Raw genomic sequence first — 20,743 nt, 5'->3', positions numbered from 1 at the left:
TGGGGGAGTAGGTGTTTCCTCTGGCATGATGAATCACCTGTGTGCTCTGACTGTGTCACCCCATTCCTATATTCCCTCAAATTGCACCCTATTCCCTATATAGTGCACTACTTTTGACCAGAGCCCTGGTCAAAGGTAGTGCACTATAGGCAAAATGGTGCAATTTGAGATACAGTCCCTCTCTTAGACTTCAGGCCAGACAGAGAGGTGCAAATGAAATGGTGCAGAGGTGTAATGGTGCATCCGCTCCACGGAGGCTCAGTTCAGCCCTGGCCACAGCTAATGATGTACCCTACCTCTAAAACACAGTCAGTGTCTCTGATGACCGTGGACTCGGGGGGAGATATACATTTCTCATACATTTCAGTGTAAACCTCAATGTCCTAGTGGGAGTATGGAGTTTAAAAGGAGAAACATTCTAATACAGACATTGAGAAAAGTCATTGATATTCCCTAGCCCTAGCCCCCTATGGAGAGTGGAGGCACTCCAGACCTGATTATAATGGACGTGGGCTCCAGTCCCTAGTGGCCTGATGGGCTGTGGGTTCCGTGCCCTGGAGAGGGACTTGACCTTCAAATCATCATCTACTGAATGATACGCATGTGAGATGTTTATTACACATGCATATGATATACCACACTGGGGTATGGTCTTGATTAATGTAAATACAATTTTTTGTCAATTGCCAATACTACATTAATGAATGATTTATTTACGTTCATGCATGAATATGAGTCCAGTATTGAAACATTTAAAATAATATAGGGAAATAAATTCAGAGTGAGCAAAAGCCTTTTTTTTTTCTTTTTTTTTACGTCATGGTAAATTACTTTCCCAACAGTGAGTTAAAATGTGGAATGAGAAAGGACTCTGACAGGGGCACAGTAGGCCTTTGGGTGTCTAGCATCTAAAACACATTTCTGTTTCCATTTGTAATGGTTTGTTTCAAAGCAACTCCAGCTATGCTTATTCAAAACAGTACAAACAGAACTGTACCAATTGATCCAAATGGTTGCTACTGATCTAACTTCCCAATACAACATGTTGACACCTGTCAATTCACCATAGTTGGCCGTGGCCTAAAAAAGACTCCATTGTACTAAACTAAATGCAATTCCGCACAAACATAGAACCTTGATTGATTAGCTGTGGTTGCCTCATTCATTACTTATGACAGGTATTACTCACTCTGTGTCAGTGATGACATAGCCGTAGTCATCATCAGTTGTTTTCTTTGCAGCCACAGCAGCTTTGACATCTAGCTGCAGCTCCTGGACGTTCACTTCCTTCTTATGGGGCTCCTGGTAGACCCCCTTGGCAGCAGGTGGCTCCACTGCCTGGATCCAGCCCTCCACCGCAGCCACCTCCTCCACATCCATTGAGTGGGTTGACTTCTTCTGCACTGCCACCTTGATTATGTGACAATTCAGTGGCACATGTGGACACAATGCATTTCAAATCATTGAGGATAACACTAAAACATTTAACAACATATCCATTGTGGTCCTACTTATGTTTAATGTGGTCGTCACCTCTGCCTGAGTGGTCCTGCTGCGGACATTCTCCAGACCGACACGCCTGCCCTCGCCCAGCCCTGCACCCACACCAGCCTGGCCAGGGGAATTTCCCTGGGGTCTCTGGGCTGGGGACTCACTCTTATCCAGGTACGCCAGAAGCTTTCCAAATAAGCCGGCGGCATCCTGGGGCTGAAATAACACAGAACAATGTCACGGTGATCTAGCTACAACACAAACAACAACAGTCACGGTGATCTCAGGAAGCACAGAAAGAACAAATATGAATCAAATCATAATTACATTATGGCTTTTTCTCATCTTGATTATGAGACATATTTTTTTACAATCCATGTGTACTGAATTAAGGAACTGTTTTGATAGGGAAGAGGAGGCAATTTGCTTCTCTCATCAAAGTTTAGGAACGCAGGAAGCGATAGGATACTGAAAGATAGGTATGCAAACTGACAGCATCAACTTTCTCTGTTAAAAGATAAGTCAATACACTTTCAATTCGTTTTTCAAAACGTACTTCTTCTCTAAATTGTGTATACTAATTGGTTTACTATCTACAGTACATTGCAGATTTATCATCAAAGTCCTTTTGAAAATCAGCTCTTCTGGATGATTCATACACGGTATAATATCACCGTTTATAATGTCAGTTTTCCGTTTGACATTTCCACTTTCTTCAAACCATTTATCTCTTTAAGAATCAAAATGGGGTACCTTGTCATTGGAGTCTGCTGGCTCTCTGTCTCCCTCCATTTGTCGCTCTGTCAGGAAATAACAGAGACTGAGGGTTTACTGACAACAAGAATAATATTAAGCAGAAAGCAAACCGACTGTGCATATCTTAAATAACAGCCATGCAGATACAGTTGAAGTCGGAAGTTTACATACACTTAGGTTGGAGTCATTAAAACTCGTTTTTCAACCACTCCACAAATGTCTTGTTAACAAACTATAGTTTTGGCAAGTCGGTTAGGACATCTACTTTGTGCATGACACAAGTCATTTTTCCAACAATTGTTTACAGACAGATTATTTCACTTAGAATTCACTGTATCACAATTCCAGTGGGTCAGAAGTTTACATACACTAAGTTGACTGTGCCTTTAAACAGCTTGTAAAATTCCAGAAAATGATGTCATGGCTTTAGAAGCTTCTGATAGGCTAATTGACATCATTTGAGTCAATTGGAGCTGTACCTGTGGATGTATTTCAAGGCCTAACTTCAAACGCAGTGCCTCTTTGCTTGACATCATGGGAAAATCAAAAGAAATCAGCCAAGAAACAAACAATAGTACGCAAGTATAAACACCATGGGACCACGCAGCAGTCATACCGCTCAGGAAGGAGACGCGTTCTGTCTCCTAGAGATGAACGTAATTTGGTGCGAAAAGTGCAAATCAATCCCAGAACAACAGCAAAGGACCTTGTGAAGATGCTGGAGGAAACAGGTACAAAAGTATCTATATCCACAGTAAAACTAGTCCTATATCGACATAACCTGAAAGGCCGCTCAGCCAGGAAGAAGCAACTGCACCAAAACCGCCATAAAAATGCCAGACTACAGTTTGCAACTGCACATGGGGACAAAGATCGTACTTTATAGAGAAATGTCCTCTGGTCTGATCAAACAAAAATAGAACTGTTTGGCCATGATGACCATCGTTATGTTTGGAGGAAAAAGGGGAAGGCTTGCAAGCCGAAGAACACCATCCCAACCGTGAAGCACGGGGGTGGCAGCATCATGCTGTGGGGGTGCTTTGCTGCAGGAGGGACTGGTGCACTTCACAAAATAGATGGCATCATGAGGAAGGAAAATTATGTGGATATATTGAAGCAACATCTCAAGACATCAGTCAGGAAGTTAAAACTTGGTCGCAAATGGGTCTTCCAAATGGACAATGACCCCAAGCATACTTCCAAAATTGTGGCAAAATGGCTTAAAGACAACAAAGTCAAGGTATTGGAGTGGCCATCACAAAGCCCTGACCACAATCCTATAGAAAATGTGTGGCAGAACTGAAAAAGCGTGTGCGAGCAAGGAGGCCTACAAACCTGACTCAGTTACACCAGCTCTGTCAGGAGGAATGGGCCAAAATTCACCCAACTTATTGTGGGAAGCTTGTGGAAGGCTACCCGAAACGTTTGACCCAAGTTACACAATTTAAAGGCAATGCTACCAAATACTAATTGTGTATGCAAACTTCTGACCCACTGGGAATGTGATGAAATAAATAAAAGCTGAAATAAATCATTCTCTCTACTATTATTCTGACATTTCACATTCTTAAAATAAAGTGGTGATCCTAACTAACCTAAGACAGGGAATTTTTACATTTACATTTACATTTACGTCATTTAGCAGACGCTCTTATCCAGAGCGACTTACAAATTGGTGCATTCACCTTATGATAGCCAGTGGGACAACCACTTTACAATTTATTTTTATTTATTATTATTATTATTATTATTATTATTATTATTATTATTATTATTATTATTATTATTATTATTATTATTTTATATATTTTGTGGGGGTGGTGTGGGGGTGGGTAGAAGGATTACTTTTATACTATCCCAGGTATTCCTTAAAGAGGAAGTGTCTCCGGAAGGTGGTCAGTGACTCCGCTGTCCTGGCGTCGTGAGGGAGCTTGTTCCACCATTGGGGTGCCAGAGCAGCGAACAGTTTTGACTGGGCTGAGCGGGAACTGTGCTTCCGCAGAGGTAGGGGGACCAGCAGGCCAGAGGTGGAAGAACGCAATGTCCTCGTTTGGGTGTAGGGACTGATCAGAGCCTGAAGGTAAGGAGGTGCCGTTCCTCTCACAGCTCCATAGGCAAGCACCATGGTCTTGTAGCAGATGCGAGCTTCAACTGGAAGCCAGTGGAGTGTGCAGAGGAGTGGGGTGACGTGAGAGAACTTGGGAAGGTTGAACACCAGACGGGCTGCAGCGTTCTGGATGAGTTGTAGGGGTTTAATGGCACAGGCAGGGAGCCCAGCCAACAGCGAGTTGCAGTAATCCAGACGGGAGTTGACAAGAGCCTTTACTAGGATTAAATGTCAGGAACTGTGAAAAACTGAGTTTAAATGTATTTGCCGAAGGTGTATGTAAACTTCCGACTTCAACTGTACATTAAACAAGGATTGCATGGCACACACATAAACAAATTTGGTTTTTCACCACTCCCTGTCTTTGACAGTAGGTGGACCTACAACATTTTCTCCAATCATCAATACTGACAGATTGCTACAGAGAGAGATATTCAACTCTGCCTGTATTTGGCTAAGCTGTATGTAAACTTCTGACTTCAACTGTATACTCTTCCCTTCACCGTTTTGGAAAGTGAAGTGCAACGTATGGTTTGAGAATATTTTCAGCTGATTATTTTTGCCAAAGTCTGACCGCATTTCAAATCAACAGAGCAGTCAATATGAACTAGTCACCCTGAAGTTGGCATGGAAAGACAATGAATATATAAAGGTGTTGGTAAAATCTCTGGGCTAATACTACAGATGGAGGGCTTCTCCCAGTAACCAGGTATGTCAGGTTTGTGTACCTTGGACCACAGACTCCTCTAGTGGAGTGCTCTCCGGATCCGTTTTCTCTGTGGCAGATGGCAGGACAATATCCTCCTTCTCCTCCTCCTGTTCCCAAGGCCCCTGTTCTCCAGGCCCCTCATTCCCTCCCTCATCTTCCTCCTCCTGCTCCTCTTCCTCACCCAGGTCTCTGGGTCCTGGTCTGGCCTGGGTCTGTTTTTGATCCACTACCTGCATTTACATTTACATTTTGGTCATTTATCAGACGCTCTTATCCAGAGCAACTACAGACAGTGCATTAAACTACGGTAACCAAATATCACATTCCTTCTTCCTAAAAAACGCAGCTATAAGCAAAATCAGTGCCAGTATGAAAGGTATGAGTGTTAGTGCAAGAAAGACAAGTACACAAACGTTGTTGTTTATTCTACCTGTAGGGCGTCAGCGATCAGCTGGTCCAGATCTTTAGGACTCATGTCGTCCACGTCCACATTGTGTCTGCCCACGTTCTGGATGAACACATCTGTGGAGGAGGGAAGAGAGGAGGGGATGAGAGGAGAGGAGAGAAGAGGAGGAGAGGAGGAGAGGAGGAGAGGAGGAGAGAAGAGGAGGAGAGGAGGAGAGGAGGAGGAGAGGAGGAGAGAAGAGGAGGAGAGGAGGAGAGGAGGAGAGAAGAGGAGGAGAGGAGGAGAGGAGTGGGGATGAGAGGGAGAAGAGTTAATACTATGGTAGATGTCAATGTCTTAATTAACAACTAATAACATGCTATGCCGTTATTTTCAGCGGATCCATAACTATTGATAGTGATAATTTGTTCACAGTGGAATAATGAGGAAGAACTTAAATGAGGAAGTACAGTAAAAAGAGGAAGACATCGTTTTTAAAGCAGCACATACCACCCACTGGACTGAGAGGGTCTTTTGGACTAGAGGGTTGACTGGCTCCAGCTGTCTGGAAGAGCAAAAGTCTGTCCAGGTTGGGTGTTTGGGATTGAGAGTTCTCTTTAGGCCCAGCACTGTCTATACTGTTGCTGTAGGAGGGGCGTAGGAGAGGGGTTGCCCCCCCGGTCTGGGGTGGTCCCTGACCATACAGGTAGTGCCTGAGGGCAGCCACGAGGAGGTCTCCATCCCCTGCAGAGGGTCTGTCCTGGTAGGGAGGCTGGAAGAAAGACAGTGGGGAGAAGTTTCCCTCTCCCTGGGACTTGGGCCGGTAGTAGTCAGAGAAGACGCCAGATTGGTAACGGTCACTCTACAAGATAATAAAACACATTATTTGTGTATTATAAGGCATTATACACATTTACTTCATAGAAAGTGTTACCAAATAGATCACAAGTGTTCGTCTTCACTTAAATCCCCAGCTAAAACACCAGCATCAAATGAAATGTTAATTGATTATGTTAACAGTAAGATGAGAGTATATAATATTATCCTAAGAAGTACACTATAAGGACGGGTCAACAACATTCCAAGATCCATCCATCTCCCACATGCTCATCTCAAACGAAAGGCAACCCCCCAATGTTTTCCACCAACCCCATCCTTGATAAATAGAGGGGTACTCTCCCCATCCATAATAAATAAAGGGCTACTTTCCCCATCCTTGATAAATAAAGGGGTACCCTCCCCAACCCCTCAATGCCTGGCCCTCAGCAGGGGTTTGGCCCTCTCATTCAGCTAGGCCATGTTGGTCACCCCCCTGAACAGAAATTACATAGAGCCCATCATGTGGGTGTTATTAATTAAGGAACTGAACTCCTGAACTCTCGGTGGGCATTATCTCCCTCATAATAATCCAGCATGAAACTATCCCTGTGAATGGTCAACCAACAGCCATTCACCAACCCTTCAGAAGGGGATAGATAATGATACAGAATACTAAAGATGATCCCCAGCTCCCGCTGCGTCAGTTTGTGTGTGTGTGTGTGTGTGTGTGTGTGTACACATGAGTGTGTGTTTATAGAGATGTGCATCCATTGAGAAGTAAAAAAGGATCCAGCTGCTCATCCCAGGCTAAAGTAGGGGCCTGGGGGTTCTGGAGGGGTCTTAAGGGCAGGGTTCTGAAGGTGGCCAGGGGGGCCCTTACCTTGCTGGGTCTCTTGGGGCCAGTGGGGGACAAGGCCTGGGAAAGGAGGCCCAGACGCTGCAGGATGTTCTGAAGGTTTCTACTGAGCTCCACCTCCACAGGCTTGATCCTTTGGTCTCCTGGGTCCATAGCCTGGGTAGAGGGCCTGGACCAGACAAGGAGAGTGAGAGGTGTGGGTGAGTGTGAGAGAGACAGAGAGAAATAGATAGAGAAAGGGAGAGCGAGAGACAGATATAAACACATGAAGACACAGAGAGACAGACAGAGAGACAGACAGAGAGACAGACAGAGAGACAGACAGACAAAGGAACAAACAGACAGATAACATGGACTATCCAGAGCTAGAAACTAGATCCGTTCAGACATAAACCAGCTCATCAGTCATCATATTCTAACATGTGCACTCCTAGAGTCTGCCTGCCTGCCTGCCTGCCTGCCTGCCTGCCTGCCTGCCTGTCTGTCTGTCTGTCTGTCTGTCTGTCTGTCTGTCTGTCTGTCTGTCTGTCTGTCTGTCTGCATGCATACGTGTGTGTCCATGTGTATATGTACAGGTGTAATGGATGGTGCTGCCTGCCAGAACAGTGACCTGGATTTGCTGCTGCTGTAGACAGGGGGGCTGGAGTCCTGTAGGCGTCTGTAGGGGATCTTCCTCAGCTTAGACAGCTCCTTGGACAGGATCTGCTGGGTGGCCTCATCCTCCCAGGTCAACCCTGCAACACAACACATCAACAGGAATAACACTCAGAATGTCAGAAATAATGGTTACATATATACTATCAATTGCATTATGTGACAAATCACAAAAGGAAACACAGAGAACTGTTTTTATCCCTGGTGGATTAGGTCAAAGGTCACTATGGCTGTGTTTCAAATGGCACCCTATTACCCATAGGGCTCTGGTCAAAAGTAGTGCACTATAAAGGGAATATGGTGCCATTTGGGGGACATCCTAGGTCATTCTCATGCTGTAATATGTTCTCCCAGCATGTTAGTAGGTTTATAAGACGAAAGGCTACATGATGAGCTCCATATGTATTCCCTTCTGCTTCTTAGGACTAACATACAGTACATAACTACAGCACGTTTTGGCAACAAAACTGAGGACTGGTGCCAATACCAGATGGGGTGGCGGAACCAAATGTAACCCAGAATATGGCCACGCACACTTGAACAATTCAACAGAGACATTCCACAGATGAGAGGCAGCATCCATGAAAGATACAAGCATCACTAGACTGCACAGCAAACAGCATCTGCAATGACATCCTTATCTTGGTTATAGAAGGAAGAGCACAGGACACATGTCACTTTGCAAAGTGCAACTTACTGTTAGTGAGCATTTGGCTAGATAGGGTTGGGATGACTTCTATAAATCACATTTCCACGAGAAGGCATGCATTGTTATGGGTTATCAATCTTTAACAAGTTGTATAATCAGTAAAACCATCAATAAAATAATAAACGCGAGGATGGATTTAGAAAATATGTAGATATGGGCACATTGGTCTGATAATACATCTATCTCCTCTTTTTTTAGATACATAGGTATGCAAATGTGCTTTCATGGCTACCAGATGAGACCTTCAAGCAATGCAGATCTCCCGGTGGTGGGTGCGTCCCATGATGCTATTGAGCGGAGCACAGAAGGTAGAGGCCAGGGTTCTGGAACCCAGCCAGCCTTCTAGATCCACCACAGCCTGATGAGGGAGGAGCAGCGGAACACAACAGAACACATGGAACACACGGAACCCACCATACTGCTGTTTGCTGCTACAGCCTGGCCTGCCTGCCACACATCATTCAACTGAGCAGGGCCGGGCTCAGTAACACAGGGAGGACTCAGAGCCAGCTTTCACCATCAAACACACATAAAATAGCTGTGCTCAATGATTGCTTTAATGGGGGCATTGATGGCTGTCTGTGTGAGAGGAGAGCTAAGGCAGGGTTTTCACAGGAACAGACGCTATGTGGCACGGCAGCTTGATTAACTGTAACCCCCACCAAGTCATTCACACACAGCTTAGGTTTTCACAACCACGCAGGCGAAACGGTTCCATAGCAATGGAACATAAAGAAGAGGTCTGCTTGGTTGGGCAGCTGGGGTTAACAGAGAGCAGTGAGAAGGAGGGGGTCAGGGTTTGGATATTAGACGTACAAGCTATGGGGCTGATTTAACAGAAATAGCATTGCAAAATTCCAGTAACTTTCCCCAAATTCCCATGTTTTTCATGAGGGAATAAGCAGGACATCCAGCGGTCTTCCAACCGGGATTTCTGGAAAACCTTAGTGTTAAGTTTAAGGCCCATAGCTCTGTGCTCCATCAGCAGGGGTTGTGTTTGTGTTTTTGTGATGAGGAGAAACAAGAGGCAGGTTGGTAGCTTTGAATCTGTGGAGGCGTTTCTGTTTTCTGTGTTTCACCCGACCAGCACTCAGAGGGTCAGTGCATAGGCAGCGGTGGCTGTTATGTTGAATATTCTGAGGCCATTAGTCCTGCGTCCCAAATGGTGCCGTATTCCCTACATATTGCACTACTTTTAAACCCATAGGGCTCTGGTCAAAAGTAGTGCACTATGTAGAGAATAGGGTGTCATTTGGGATGCAACCTAAGTTTGTGCTGCTCGGCTCATCATGCTGCTCTGCCGCACTCTGTTCTGGGTTTGAAATGCAGATGCTCAATGGAGTTTTGTTCCCCTAATGGTTTTTCAGACAGCCAGGGTAAATAACTCATTAGCATATTTCATTTCAGCTGGAGAGATTGATAAACCCTCCAAAAATCATCAGCGCTGTGCACTATAGAACATCGCTCGCCCGTCTAGAGCTGCTTTCTAGAAATGTATGTGGATCTCAGGTCCCACTAGGCACAGACATCAGTTCAATGCCTAGTTTTGATTTACATTTTGGTTGAGTTGTCAACTAATGTCAATTCAATGTGAAATCACCCAAAAATGGCACCCTGTCATCATAGCAGCGGGAAGTAAGGGTGCTGGGGGTGCTGCAGCACTTTGGGAAGCACATGCGCCAAATATAGAACAGCTTGTTGCGTTGTTACCATATATTTAACTCCATAGAAGGATTTTGGAACCGCTAACCCTGGCATTTTGACTGTTAAACTCATGGGTACACTAGCAAAGGCTGCCAGTCCTGACTTGAATGGGAACGGCCATGTATGGATTATATTTCTATGGATAGTTGCGGGTGACAGTTTGCCTTTCACTAGTTTAAAAATACAATCGTGAGAAAAACGTAGGCCTACTGTTTGGAAAGCAAATGCATACTGCTGAAAAGAGAAGACTGATCTGTCTGTAGAAGCTAACAATTTTTTTTCTCAACAACTTTTGAGCGATTCTGAGCGAACAACACTGTTTTTCAAAGTACCTTATCTTGAGATACTGGCACGAGCGCATCGGCCATCACCGGTGAGTAGCCTATGCTTCATCTTCATCATTGCGTGAATCAGTGTCACTGGAAAGTTTATTTTGTATCTTACTGTAGCCTATACTATATACAGTGCATTCGGAAAGTATTCAGACCCCTTAACTTTTTCCACATTTTGTTACATTACAGCCTTATTCTAAAATTGATTAAATTGTTTTTTTCTCCTTATGAATCTACACACAATACCCTATAATGACAAAGCAAAAACAGTTTTTTTGCAAATGTACAGTGGGGAAAAAAAGTATTTAGTCAGCCACCAATTGTGCAAGTTCTCCCACTTAAAAAGATGAGAGAGGCCTGTAATTTTCATCATAGGTACACGTCAACTATGACAAAAAAAATGAGGAAAAAAAATCGAGAAAATCACATTGTAGGATTTTTAATGAATTTATTTGCAAATTATGGTGGAAAATAAGTATTTGGTCACCAACAAACAAGCAAGATTTCTGGCTCTCACAGACCTGTAACTTCTTCTTTAAGAGGCTCCTCTGTCCTCCACTCGTTACCTGTATTAATGGCACCTGTTTGAACTTGTTATCAGTATAAAAGACACCTGTCCACAACCTCAAACAGTCACACTCCAAACTCCACTATGGCCAAGACCAAAGAGCTGTCAAAGGACACCAGAAACAAAATTGTAGACCTGCACCAGGCTGGGAAGACTGAATCTGCAATAGGTAAGCAGCTTGGTTTGAAGAAATCAACTGTGGGAGCAATTATTAGGAAATGGAAGACATACAAGACCACTGATAATCTCCCTCGATCTGGGGCTCCACGCAAGATCTCACCCCGTGGGGTCAAAATGATCACAAGAACGGTGAGCAAAAATCCCAGAACCACACGGGGGGACCTAGTGAATGACCTGCAGAGAGCTGGGACCAAAGTAACAAAGCCTACCATCAGTAACACACTACGCCGCCAGGGACTCAAATCCTGCAGTGCCAGACGTGTCCCCCTGCTTAAGCCAGTACATGTCCAGGCCCGTCTGAAGTTTGCTAGAGTGCATTTGGATGATCCAGAAGAGGATTGGGAGAATGTCATATGGTCAGATGAAACCAAAATAGAACTTTTTGGTAAAAACTCAACTCGTCGTGTTTGGAGGACAAAGAATGCTGAGTTGCATCCAAAGAACACCATACCTACTGTGAAGCATGGGGGTGGAAACATCATGCTTTGGGGCTGTTTTTCTGCAAAGGGACCAGGACGACTGATCCGTGTAAAGGAAAGAATGAATGGGGCCATGTATCGTGAGATTTTGAGTGAAAACCTCCTTCCATCAGCAAGGGCATTGAAGATGAAACGTGGCTGGGTCTTTCAGCATGACAATGATCCCAAACACACCGCCCGGGCAACGAAGGAGTGGCTTCGTAAGAAGCATTTCAAGGTCCTAGAGTGGCCTAGCCAGTCTCCAGATCTCAACCCCATAGAAATTTTTTGGAGGGAGTTGAAAGTCTGTGTTGCCCAGCGACAGCCCCAAAACATCACTGCTCTAGAGGAGATCTGCATGGAGGAATGGGCCAAAATACCAGCAACAGTGTGTGAAAACCTTGTGAAGACTTACAGAAAACGTTTGACCTGTGTCATTGCCAACAAAGGGTATATAACAAAGTATTGAGAAACTTTTGTTATTGACCAAATACTTATTTTCCACCATAATTTGCAAATAAATTCATTAAAAATCCTACAATGTGATTTTCTGGAATATTTTTTCTCATTTTGTCTGTCATAGTTGACGTGTACCTATGATGAAAATTACAGGCCTCTCTCTTCTTTTTAAGTGGGAGAACTTGCACAATTGGTGGCTGACTAAATACTTTTTTCCCCCACTGTATAAAAAAAAGGAAATATCACATTTACATAAGTATTTAGACCCTTTACTCAGTACTTTGTTGAAGCACCTTTGGCAGCGATTACAGCCTCAAGTCTTCTTGGGTATGACGCTACAAGCTTGGCACACCTGTATTTGGGGAGTTTCTCCCATTCTTCTCTTCAGATCCTCTCAAGCTCTGTCAGGTTGGATGGGGAGCGTCGCTGCACAGCTATTTTCAGCTCTCTCCAGAGATGTTCGATCAGGTTCAAGTCCGGGCTCTGGCTGGGCCACTCAAGGACATTCAGAGACTTGTCCCGAAGCCGCTCCTGCGTTGTCTTGGCAGTGTGCTTAGGGTCATTGTCCTGTTGGAAGGTGAACCTTTGCCCCAGTCTGAGGTCCTGAGCGGTCTGGAGCAGGTTTTCGTCAAGGATATCTCTGTACTTTGCTCCGTTTACGCTTGGCATTCATGCCAAAGAGTTCAATCTTGGTTTCATCAGACCAGAGAATCTTGTTTTATCATGGTCTGAGAGTCCTTTAGGTGCCTTTTGGCAAACTCCAAGCGGGCTGTCATGTGCCTTTTACTGAGGAGTGGCTTCCCTCTGGCCACTCTCCCATAAAGCCCAGATTGGTAAAGTGCTGTAGAGACTGTTGTCCTTCTGGAAGGTTCTCCCATCTCCAAAGAGGAACTCTGGAGCTCTGTCAGAGTGTCCATCAGGTTCTTGGTCACCTCCCTGACCAAGGCCCTTCTACCCCGATTGCCCAGTTTGGCCGGGCGGCCAGCTCTAGGAAGAGTCTTGGTGGTTCCAAACGTCTTCCATTTAAGAGGTCAATGCTGTAGAAATGTTTTGGTACCCTTCCCCCAGATCTGTGCCTCGACACAATCCTGTCTCGGAGCTCTACGGACAATTCCTTCGACCTCATGGTTTGGTTTTTGCTCTGACATTCACTGTCAACTGTGGGACCTTATATATTTTTACATTTTACATTTTAGTCATTTAGCAGACGCTCTTATCCAGAGCGACTTACAGTTAGTGAGTGCATACATTATTTTTGATAGCTTTAATATATATATATTTTAATACTAGCCCCCCGTGGGAATCGAACCCACAACCCATGCTCTACCAACGGAGCTACATCCCTGCCGGCCATTCCCTCCCCTACCCTGGACGACGCGGCCGGCTACGACAGAGCCTGGATTCGAACCAGGATCTCTAGTGGCACAGCTAGCACTGCGATGCAGTGCCTTAGACCACTGCGCCACTCGGGAGACTTATAGACAGGTGTGTGCTTTTCCAAATCATGTCCAATCCAATTTACCACAGGTGGACTCCAATCAAATTGTAGAAACATCTCAAGGATGATAAATGGAAACAGGATGAACCTGAGCTCAATTTCGAGTATCATAGTAAAGGGTCTGATTACTTATGTAAATCTAGGTTTTCTAGTAATTTTTTATTAATTTGCAAAAAGTTCTAAAAACCTGTTTTCGCTTTGTCATTATGGGGTATTGTGTGTAGATTGATGAGGACATTTTTTTACTTAATCCATTTTAGAATAAGGCTGTAACGTAACAAAATGTGGAAAAAGGGAAGGGGTCTGAATACTTTCCGAATGCACTGTATATGCTAAATGTCAGGGTTTCCGTTAGGAACATTTGGCTCCGGAAAAGTGATTGGGAAATTTATCGGACATTTGAGAAATGTAGGCCTGTTCCATATTCATTGAGTGCGTAACCCATTAGGGTGTCCATCCACGCAGCCAGCGCCATCAATAGGCAAGCGATATTGGCCAAATGAGCCACATTTACATGTCCTTAAAAACAGCCTATAACAAATTACAAAAACACCATTCCTTGTGTTTCGATGTGTAGCATATGCAAAACGTCATAGCCTATTGTTTTATTGTTTTTTACTTTCCTAAAATAATAATTGTCCACCTCATGGTTCAGCTGTCAGAGATGTGATGACTAAATGCACCAGGGCATTGCATGCATGGGCCTATAGGCTTAGGTGTCCACTGTATGATATTAATATTTAAAAATATATATATAACGGAAGAAAAGCTTAGGCCTATCCCTAGAGAGAGTGAGAGATAGATATGCCGGCAGCATGCTACGACACCAACATTAATTCATTTATCCTTGTCAGATAGGCTACAACATCTGCTATAGGTCTACAGATAGGCCTATAGGCGTACAGAGGGAGGCAAAAAAAATCTTCCGAATATTTTTTATAAAGATAAACATTATATATTGTTAGATTATAGGAGTAACTCTGGTAGGCCTAAATCATTCTTCCTCACCTCAAGCTCAACTGTCGGAGTCAGTTGGAGCGCCAGTGCCCACTGCCTTCATACCATAGGCCTGCAATATAATAGGCTAATAGCCACACCACACCAAACTTTCACAAAAGTTTCTAAACATTATTAGGGTAATATCAAAAGTAAGTCAAGCCATTGTTTATAAGGAAAATACGAGCAGGATATTATATCACGGCAAACACAACATTACAGTTGGAACTAAATTCGGACAAAGAAAATGTCTCAACAGAATGAAAGGAAACACTTGCGAACTGGTTTAAAGCTTCACAAAAGGCTAGTGTCTACCGTACCCAACAAATGACAGCAATAGGCTAATGATATGTATTTTACTTATAACTTATCTTAAACTAAATACGGAGCACACCATTAAAAAGACAGATCAAACTTAATTTAGCCAACGAAAATGTCTAAACAGAATGAAACAAAACATGTTTAGCATATTTAAAGAACTGGTTTAGATTATCAAATAAGCCTACAATAATAACAGTGATATAAAATAATAATAATGATAGAAACAAATGATTATAAATACTAAAAAAATTAAACATTCCAAAATTGCACCCTACCTGAATACCTGCATATTCTGCTAATGTCTTCTGTCATGTAAATTACGTAGAATTGCATGAAATGTGTTTATAAAAGGCCCCCAAAAATGTCAGTCCCTGAAACAACAGAAAATCCCCATGTGTGGAAATTCAAAAAATGTGTCTGCTCAACTGTATGCCACTACGCAAATGCGATTATAGATGCATGCAATGCTTTATTATAAAGGCGATTTTGCAAATCCAATCAGTTTTCCACGTTGATTCAACTTCATCACATTACATTTTTTGGTTGAAATGACGTGGAAACAACATTGATTCAACCAGTTTTTGCACAGTTGGGGTGCTAGCTAGAGGATAAGGTATTTGAGCTATAAAACAACAATAATTATTTCTCAATAGCTTAGTATATGAAACATGATTACTTGATGACCGTGTAAAATAGGATTTAACTTCTAAAGTAATGTCTTTCACCATTTCTGTACTTTCTTCTCCATTTCTCCCATTTCTAGTCTTTATAATCAACAACAGGTTGCTATTGGAGGATGGAATATACACTGGCATTGGTCGCCCTCTGGTGGTTATTTATGGTCAGTACAGCACTATACGCCAAAAATTAACCAAATTGTCATACTTGAGTAAAAGTAAAAATACCATAATAGAAAATTACTCAAGTAAAAGTGAAAGTCACCCAGCAAAATACTACTTGAGTAAAAGTATTTGGTTTTAAATATACTTAAGTATCACAAGTAAATGTAATTGCTAAAATATACTTAAGTATCAAAAGTAAAAGTATACATCTTTTCAAATTCCTTATATAAAGCAAACCAGGCGGCACCGCTTTCACATTTTTTTAATTTACAGATAGCCAGGGGCATGCTCTAACACTCAGACATCATTTACAAACAAAGCATGTGTTTAGTGAGTCCACCAGATCAGAGACAGTAGAGATGTTCTCTTGATAAGTGTGTGAAATAGACAATTGTCCTGTCCTGCTAAGCATTCAAAATGTAATGAGTACTTTTGGGTGTCAGGGAAAATGTATGGAGTAAAAAGTACATAATTTTCAATATAGAATGTAGTGAAGTAAAAGTAAAAGTAGTCAAACATTATAAATAGTAAAGTAAAATACAGATACCCCAAAAAACTACTTAAGTAGTACTTTCAAGTATTTTTTCTTAAGTACTTTACACCACTGATTTGAGCACATACAGTACTGTAGAACATTGACATCTGTTGACAGTGTAGCTTTATACATTATATGTGGCATAAAGGTCACTGAATGGATTTTTAGGTTATGCTGAAAAACCTACAAAATGTACCTGATAAGATCCACACAAAACCCCACAAACAGTAGGTCTAGGTCTATGTGAGGGAAGGGGAACTAAGTAATCAGTTTCAACAGTTTCCTGATGAAGACAGGACGTCAAGAAGGAACATCTTCTTTCTGATGATGGGAATACAGGAATATACCATTCTAATTATGCATAGCTGACATTTCCCCAGTACCAGTGGGCTGGGGCGCTGAGGAGAGGCTGGGGCGCTGAGGATAGGCTGGGGCGCTGAGGAGAGGCAGGGGCGCTGAGGATGGCTCTAAGAAAGACAGATAGTGACGGCAGCAGCTGTAGCGTTGGTGTACTGTATGGACCTCTGTGCTGAAGCAAGTCACACTAACAATGAGTCAGAAGTATGTGGAATATTTAAAGAGTTCTTTTGTAGCATTTGAAAATGTATGTGCTTGTTCAGCGATCTTAAAAAGTATTTTTTTGGTAGTGAAAGAAGTTTAGAAGTGAATGTTGTTAGTGTTGAAAAATGTAAGCCTAGAGTAGGATTAGAAGTGACTGAAGCAAGCACATTAATTATGCATTGCTGACATTTCCCCACCAGTCGGGGGGTTGTGTCTCTGAGGATTCCTCAGGGGGTTTGTGGCAGACAGTGACGGCAGCAGTAGTAAGTGGTATCGCTGGTGTAAAAGTGGAAATTGGAGTTGATGATCATTGATCAGTATACCTGACAACAAGTGTCTATAAATTCCTACAAATGTGTTGCTTTTGGGAATTAAGTTGTGTTTTATGAGCTCCTGCGTGCTGCCTCTATCTAGACATATTGCTTTTTTCTAGTTGATGTTCCACTCTTCAAACCCTCCCAATGGTGCGTTACCTTGGCATACCCCGCAGCAGAGGCGGTAGTGGTAGCGTTGGTGTACAGTATGTTACGTACCTCTGTGGGAGAGTTTCTGCAGCAGAGTCCTGAAGCGCTGAACCACAGACAGAGAGACATCATAGGTGTACACTTCTGTCACCGGAACTGGCGTGGAGTGACACCTCCCGAACATGCCATCTGGGGAAAGGAGGACAGAGAGAGTCAGGAACATACTGTATGGTACTAAACTCTGCCATGCAGATTCTCCATCTAAGGGACTTCTAACAGTAATAACATTAGGGACCAATAGACGGACTTTGATACAATTCATTATTATGAGTTTGAAGTACAGTTGAAGTCGGAAGTTTACATACACTTAGGTTGGAGTAATTAAAACTCGTTTTTCAACCACTCCACACATTTCTTGTTAACAAACTATAGTTTTGGCAAGTCATTTAGGACATCTACTATGTGCATGACACAAGTAATTTTTCCAACAATTGTTTACAGACAGATTATTTCACTTATAATTCACTGTATCACAATTCCAGTGTGTCAGAAGTTTACATACACTAAGTTGACTGTGCCTTTAAACAGCTTGGAAAATTCCAGAAAATGATGTAATGGCTTTAGAAGCTTCTGATAGGCTAATTGACATATTTTGAGTCAATTGGAGGTGTACCTGTGGATGTATTTCAAGGCCTACCTTCAAACTCAGTGCCTCTTTGCTTGACATCATGGGAAAATCAAAAGAAATCAGCCAAGACCTCATAAAAAGAATTGTAGACGTCCACAAGTCTGGTTCATGCTTGGGAGCAATTTCCAAACGCCTGAAGGTACCACTTTCATCTGTACAAACAATAGTATGCAAGTATAAACACCATGGGACCACGCAGCCGTCATGCCGCTCAGAAAGGAGACGCGTTCTGTCTCCTAGAGATGAACGTACTTTGGTGCGAAAAGTGCAAATCAATCCCAGAACAACAGCAAAGGACCCTGTGAAGATGCTGGAGGAAACAGGACAAAAGTATCTATATCCACAGTAAAATGAGTCCTATATCGACATAACCTGAAAATCCACTCAGCAAGGAAGAAGCCACTGCTCCAAAACCGCCATAAAAAAGCCAGACTACGGTTTGCAACTGCACATGGGGACAAAGATCGTACTTTTTGGAGAAATGTCCTCTGGTCTGATGGCCATAATGACCATCATTATGTTTGGAGGAAAAAGGGGAATGCTTGCAAGCCGAAGAACACCATCCCAACCGTGAAGCATGGGGGTGGCAGCATCATGCTGTGGGGGTGCTTTGCTGAAGGAGGGACTGGTGCACTTCACAAAATAGATGGCATCATGAGGAAGGAAAATTATGTGGATATATTGAAGCAACATCTCAAGACATCAATCAGGAAGTTAAAGCTTGGTCGCAAATGGGTCTTCCAAATGGACAATGACCCGAAGCATACTTCCAAAGTTGTGGCAAAATGGCTTAAGGACAACAAAGCCAAGGTATTGGAGTGGCCATCACAAAGCCCTGATCTCAATCCTATAGAAAATTTGTGGCAGAACTGAAAAAGCGTGCGCGAGCAAGGAGGCCTACAAACCTGACTCAGTTACAACAGCTCTGTCAGGAGGAATGGGCCAAAATTCACCCAACTTACTGTGGGAAGCGTGTGGAAGGCTTCCCGAAATGTTTGACCCAAGTTAAACAATTTAAAGGCAACGCTACAAATACTAATTGAGTGTGTGTAAACTTCTGACCCACTGAGAATGTAAGAAAGAAATTCAAGCTGAAATAAATCATTCTCTCTACTATTATTCTGACATTTCACATTCTTAAAATAAAGTGGTGATCCTAACTGACCTAAGACAGGGAATTTTTACTAGGATTACATGTCAGGAATTGTGAAAAACTGAGTTTAAATGTATTTGGCTAAGGTGTATGTAAACTTCCGACTTCAACTGTATAAAAAAAACAGCTTTTTTTATGACTCACCAAGAAGCACAACATTCCCCCTTCAGTACCAACCCTGCTAGTGCAGCTTTTGTCAGAGATTTAGATATTCTTCAGTGGGAGCTAATGCTTCTCACTTCAGACAGGATGCTATCAGCATGGTGATAAGCACTGGCTCATCAATATAGAGACGTTATCAGTGAAGGCTTATCTTATCTCCATATCAGCGGGCCTAAGCTCTACGCTGTGTCCAATGGGCTCTGGAGTGACGCACTCTGAGGAGCACATACAGCAGGATTCATATTTCATCTACCCACTATCTAGACCAGAATAGAAAGCCAGCACTTATAAAAGTGTGGATACGTCCCAAATGGCACCCTATTCCCTAGTGTACTACTTTTGACAAGAGCCCAATGGCTGCCATTTTGGGACACAACCTTTGTAAATTACTGCACAACAGCATAATGTGACAGACAAAAGAGTAGCACTGCATTGCAAAATCTATGAATTCATTATGCTCATTGTTTTTGGTTCACAAATATCAGCAGTGAATTGGGAGCTTTAACAGTGTGCGGGCCTTCTAGTATTCTTCACTAGCCCAGCACCTATGTTTTTAAGGATGTGCGTATGACCACAAACTTCTCACAAATATCACTCCCATCGCTGAGTGAGATCCAATTCAAATGGTGCAATGCAAACATGTTGGCATTGGTCCATGTTGGTTATGGAAACAGCCCAGTCTTTTTTTAGAACACCACCCATTGTAACCACCGCAATCAAATGGAGAGGAAGAGGAGCAACATTTATGAGGAAACTGAGAGTGACCTGGTGCCTGGCTCTATGGTGTCCAATTGGTCTCTCTACTGCCTGTAACAACCATTCACTCTCTGTCACCATCTCTGTTTCTATAATGGGAAACATGAGAGATAAGAGACACTTAGCACTCCTACTTTTGCAATGACACATGCTTTTTGTACTGTATGTATTGCCAATATTGTGTAATGTATGTTTTTGCTTATGTACGACCAGGAAGATGATTTTCATGTTTATAACCATAAATTAATCTAATCTAATCCAGTCCATATTCACACAACATGGAGGTATAGTATAATATACCATATCCTATCAAATGCCATTCAGTAAAGCATCAATTGTATCAGGCTTGTGTCTTTGGAGCCCTTACTTTTCATATTGTCCTCTTGCTATACTGTGGTGAAATTCAAGGCAACATTTGAATTATTACTCGTAATTATAGCAATGCATATTTAAGTCAGAAACAGCTTCTCTCTCATTTATCTTGGCCCCTGTACATGGGGCTGTTAATCAGAGCCAGAGCCCCTTCCTTCAACTTGATTTACGGCATGGATTACAGCAAATGAGAATTTAAAGGCCATTT

The 20,743-nt window shown here is 42.8% G+C and overlaps 1 protein-coding gene across 1 annotated transcript in view; it reads right to left on the bottom strand.

Moving 5' to 3' along the window:
- Window positions 1–20,743, bottom strand: part of LOC121535178 (receptor-type tyrosine-protein phosphatase N2-like) — a 154,528-nt gene that overhangs the window by 98,931 nt on the left and 34,854 nt on the right. The window contains exons 3-11 of the mRNA XM_041841970.1: window positions 17,474–17,593; window positions 7,734–7,857; window positions 7,148–7,292; window positions 5,959–6,310; window positions 5,494–5,585; window positions 5,083–5,293; window positions 2,245–2,291; window positions 1,534–1,707; window positions 1,190–1,410 (exon numbers count right to left, since the gene is read on the bottom strand). Of these exons, the coding sequence (XP_041697904.1) occupies window positions 1,190–1,410; window positions 1,534–1,707; window positions 2,245–2,291; window positions 5,083–5,293; window positions 5,494–5,585; window positions 5,959–6,310; window positions 7,148–7,292; window positions 7,734–7,857; window positions 17,474–17,593 (1,486 nt within the window). The remainder of the gene's footprint in view (window positions 1–1,189; window positions 1,411–1,533; window positions 1,708–2,244; window positions 2,292–5,082; window positions 5,294–5,493; window positions 5,586–5,958; window positions 6,311–7,147; window positions 7,293–7,733; window positions 7,858–17,473; window positions 17,594–20,743) is intronic.

The sequence above is a fragment of the Coregonus clupeaformis genome, chromosome 21, assembly GCF_020615455.1.
Source record: "Coregonus clupeaformis isolate EN_2021a chromosome 21, ASM2061545v1, whole genome shotgun sequence".
In the NCBI taxonomy this organism is placed as follows: Eukaryota; Metazoa; Chordata; class Actinopteri; order Salmoniformes; family Salmonidae; genus Coregonus; species Coregonus clupeaformis.
Note: the sequence above shows the minus strand (reverse complement) of the source record. Positions and strands in the feature narration are given on the sequence as shown.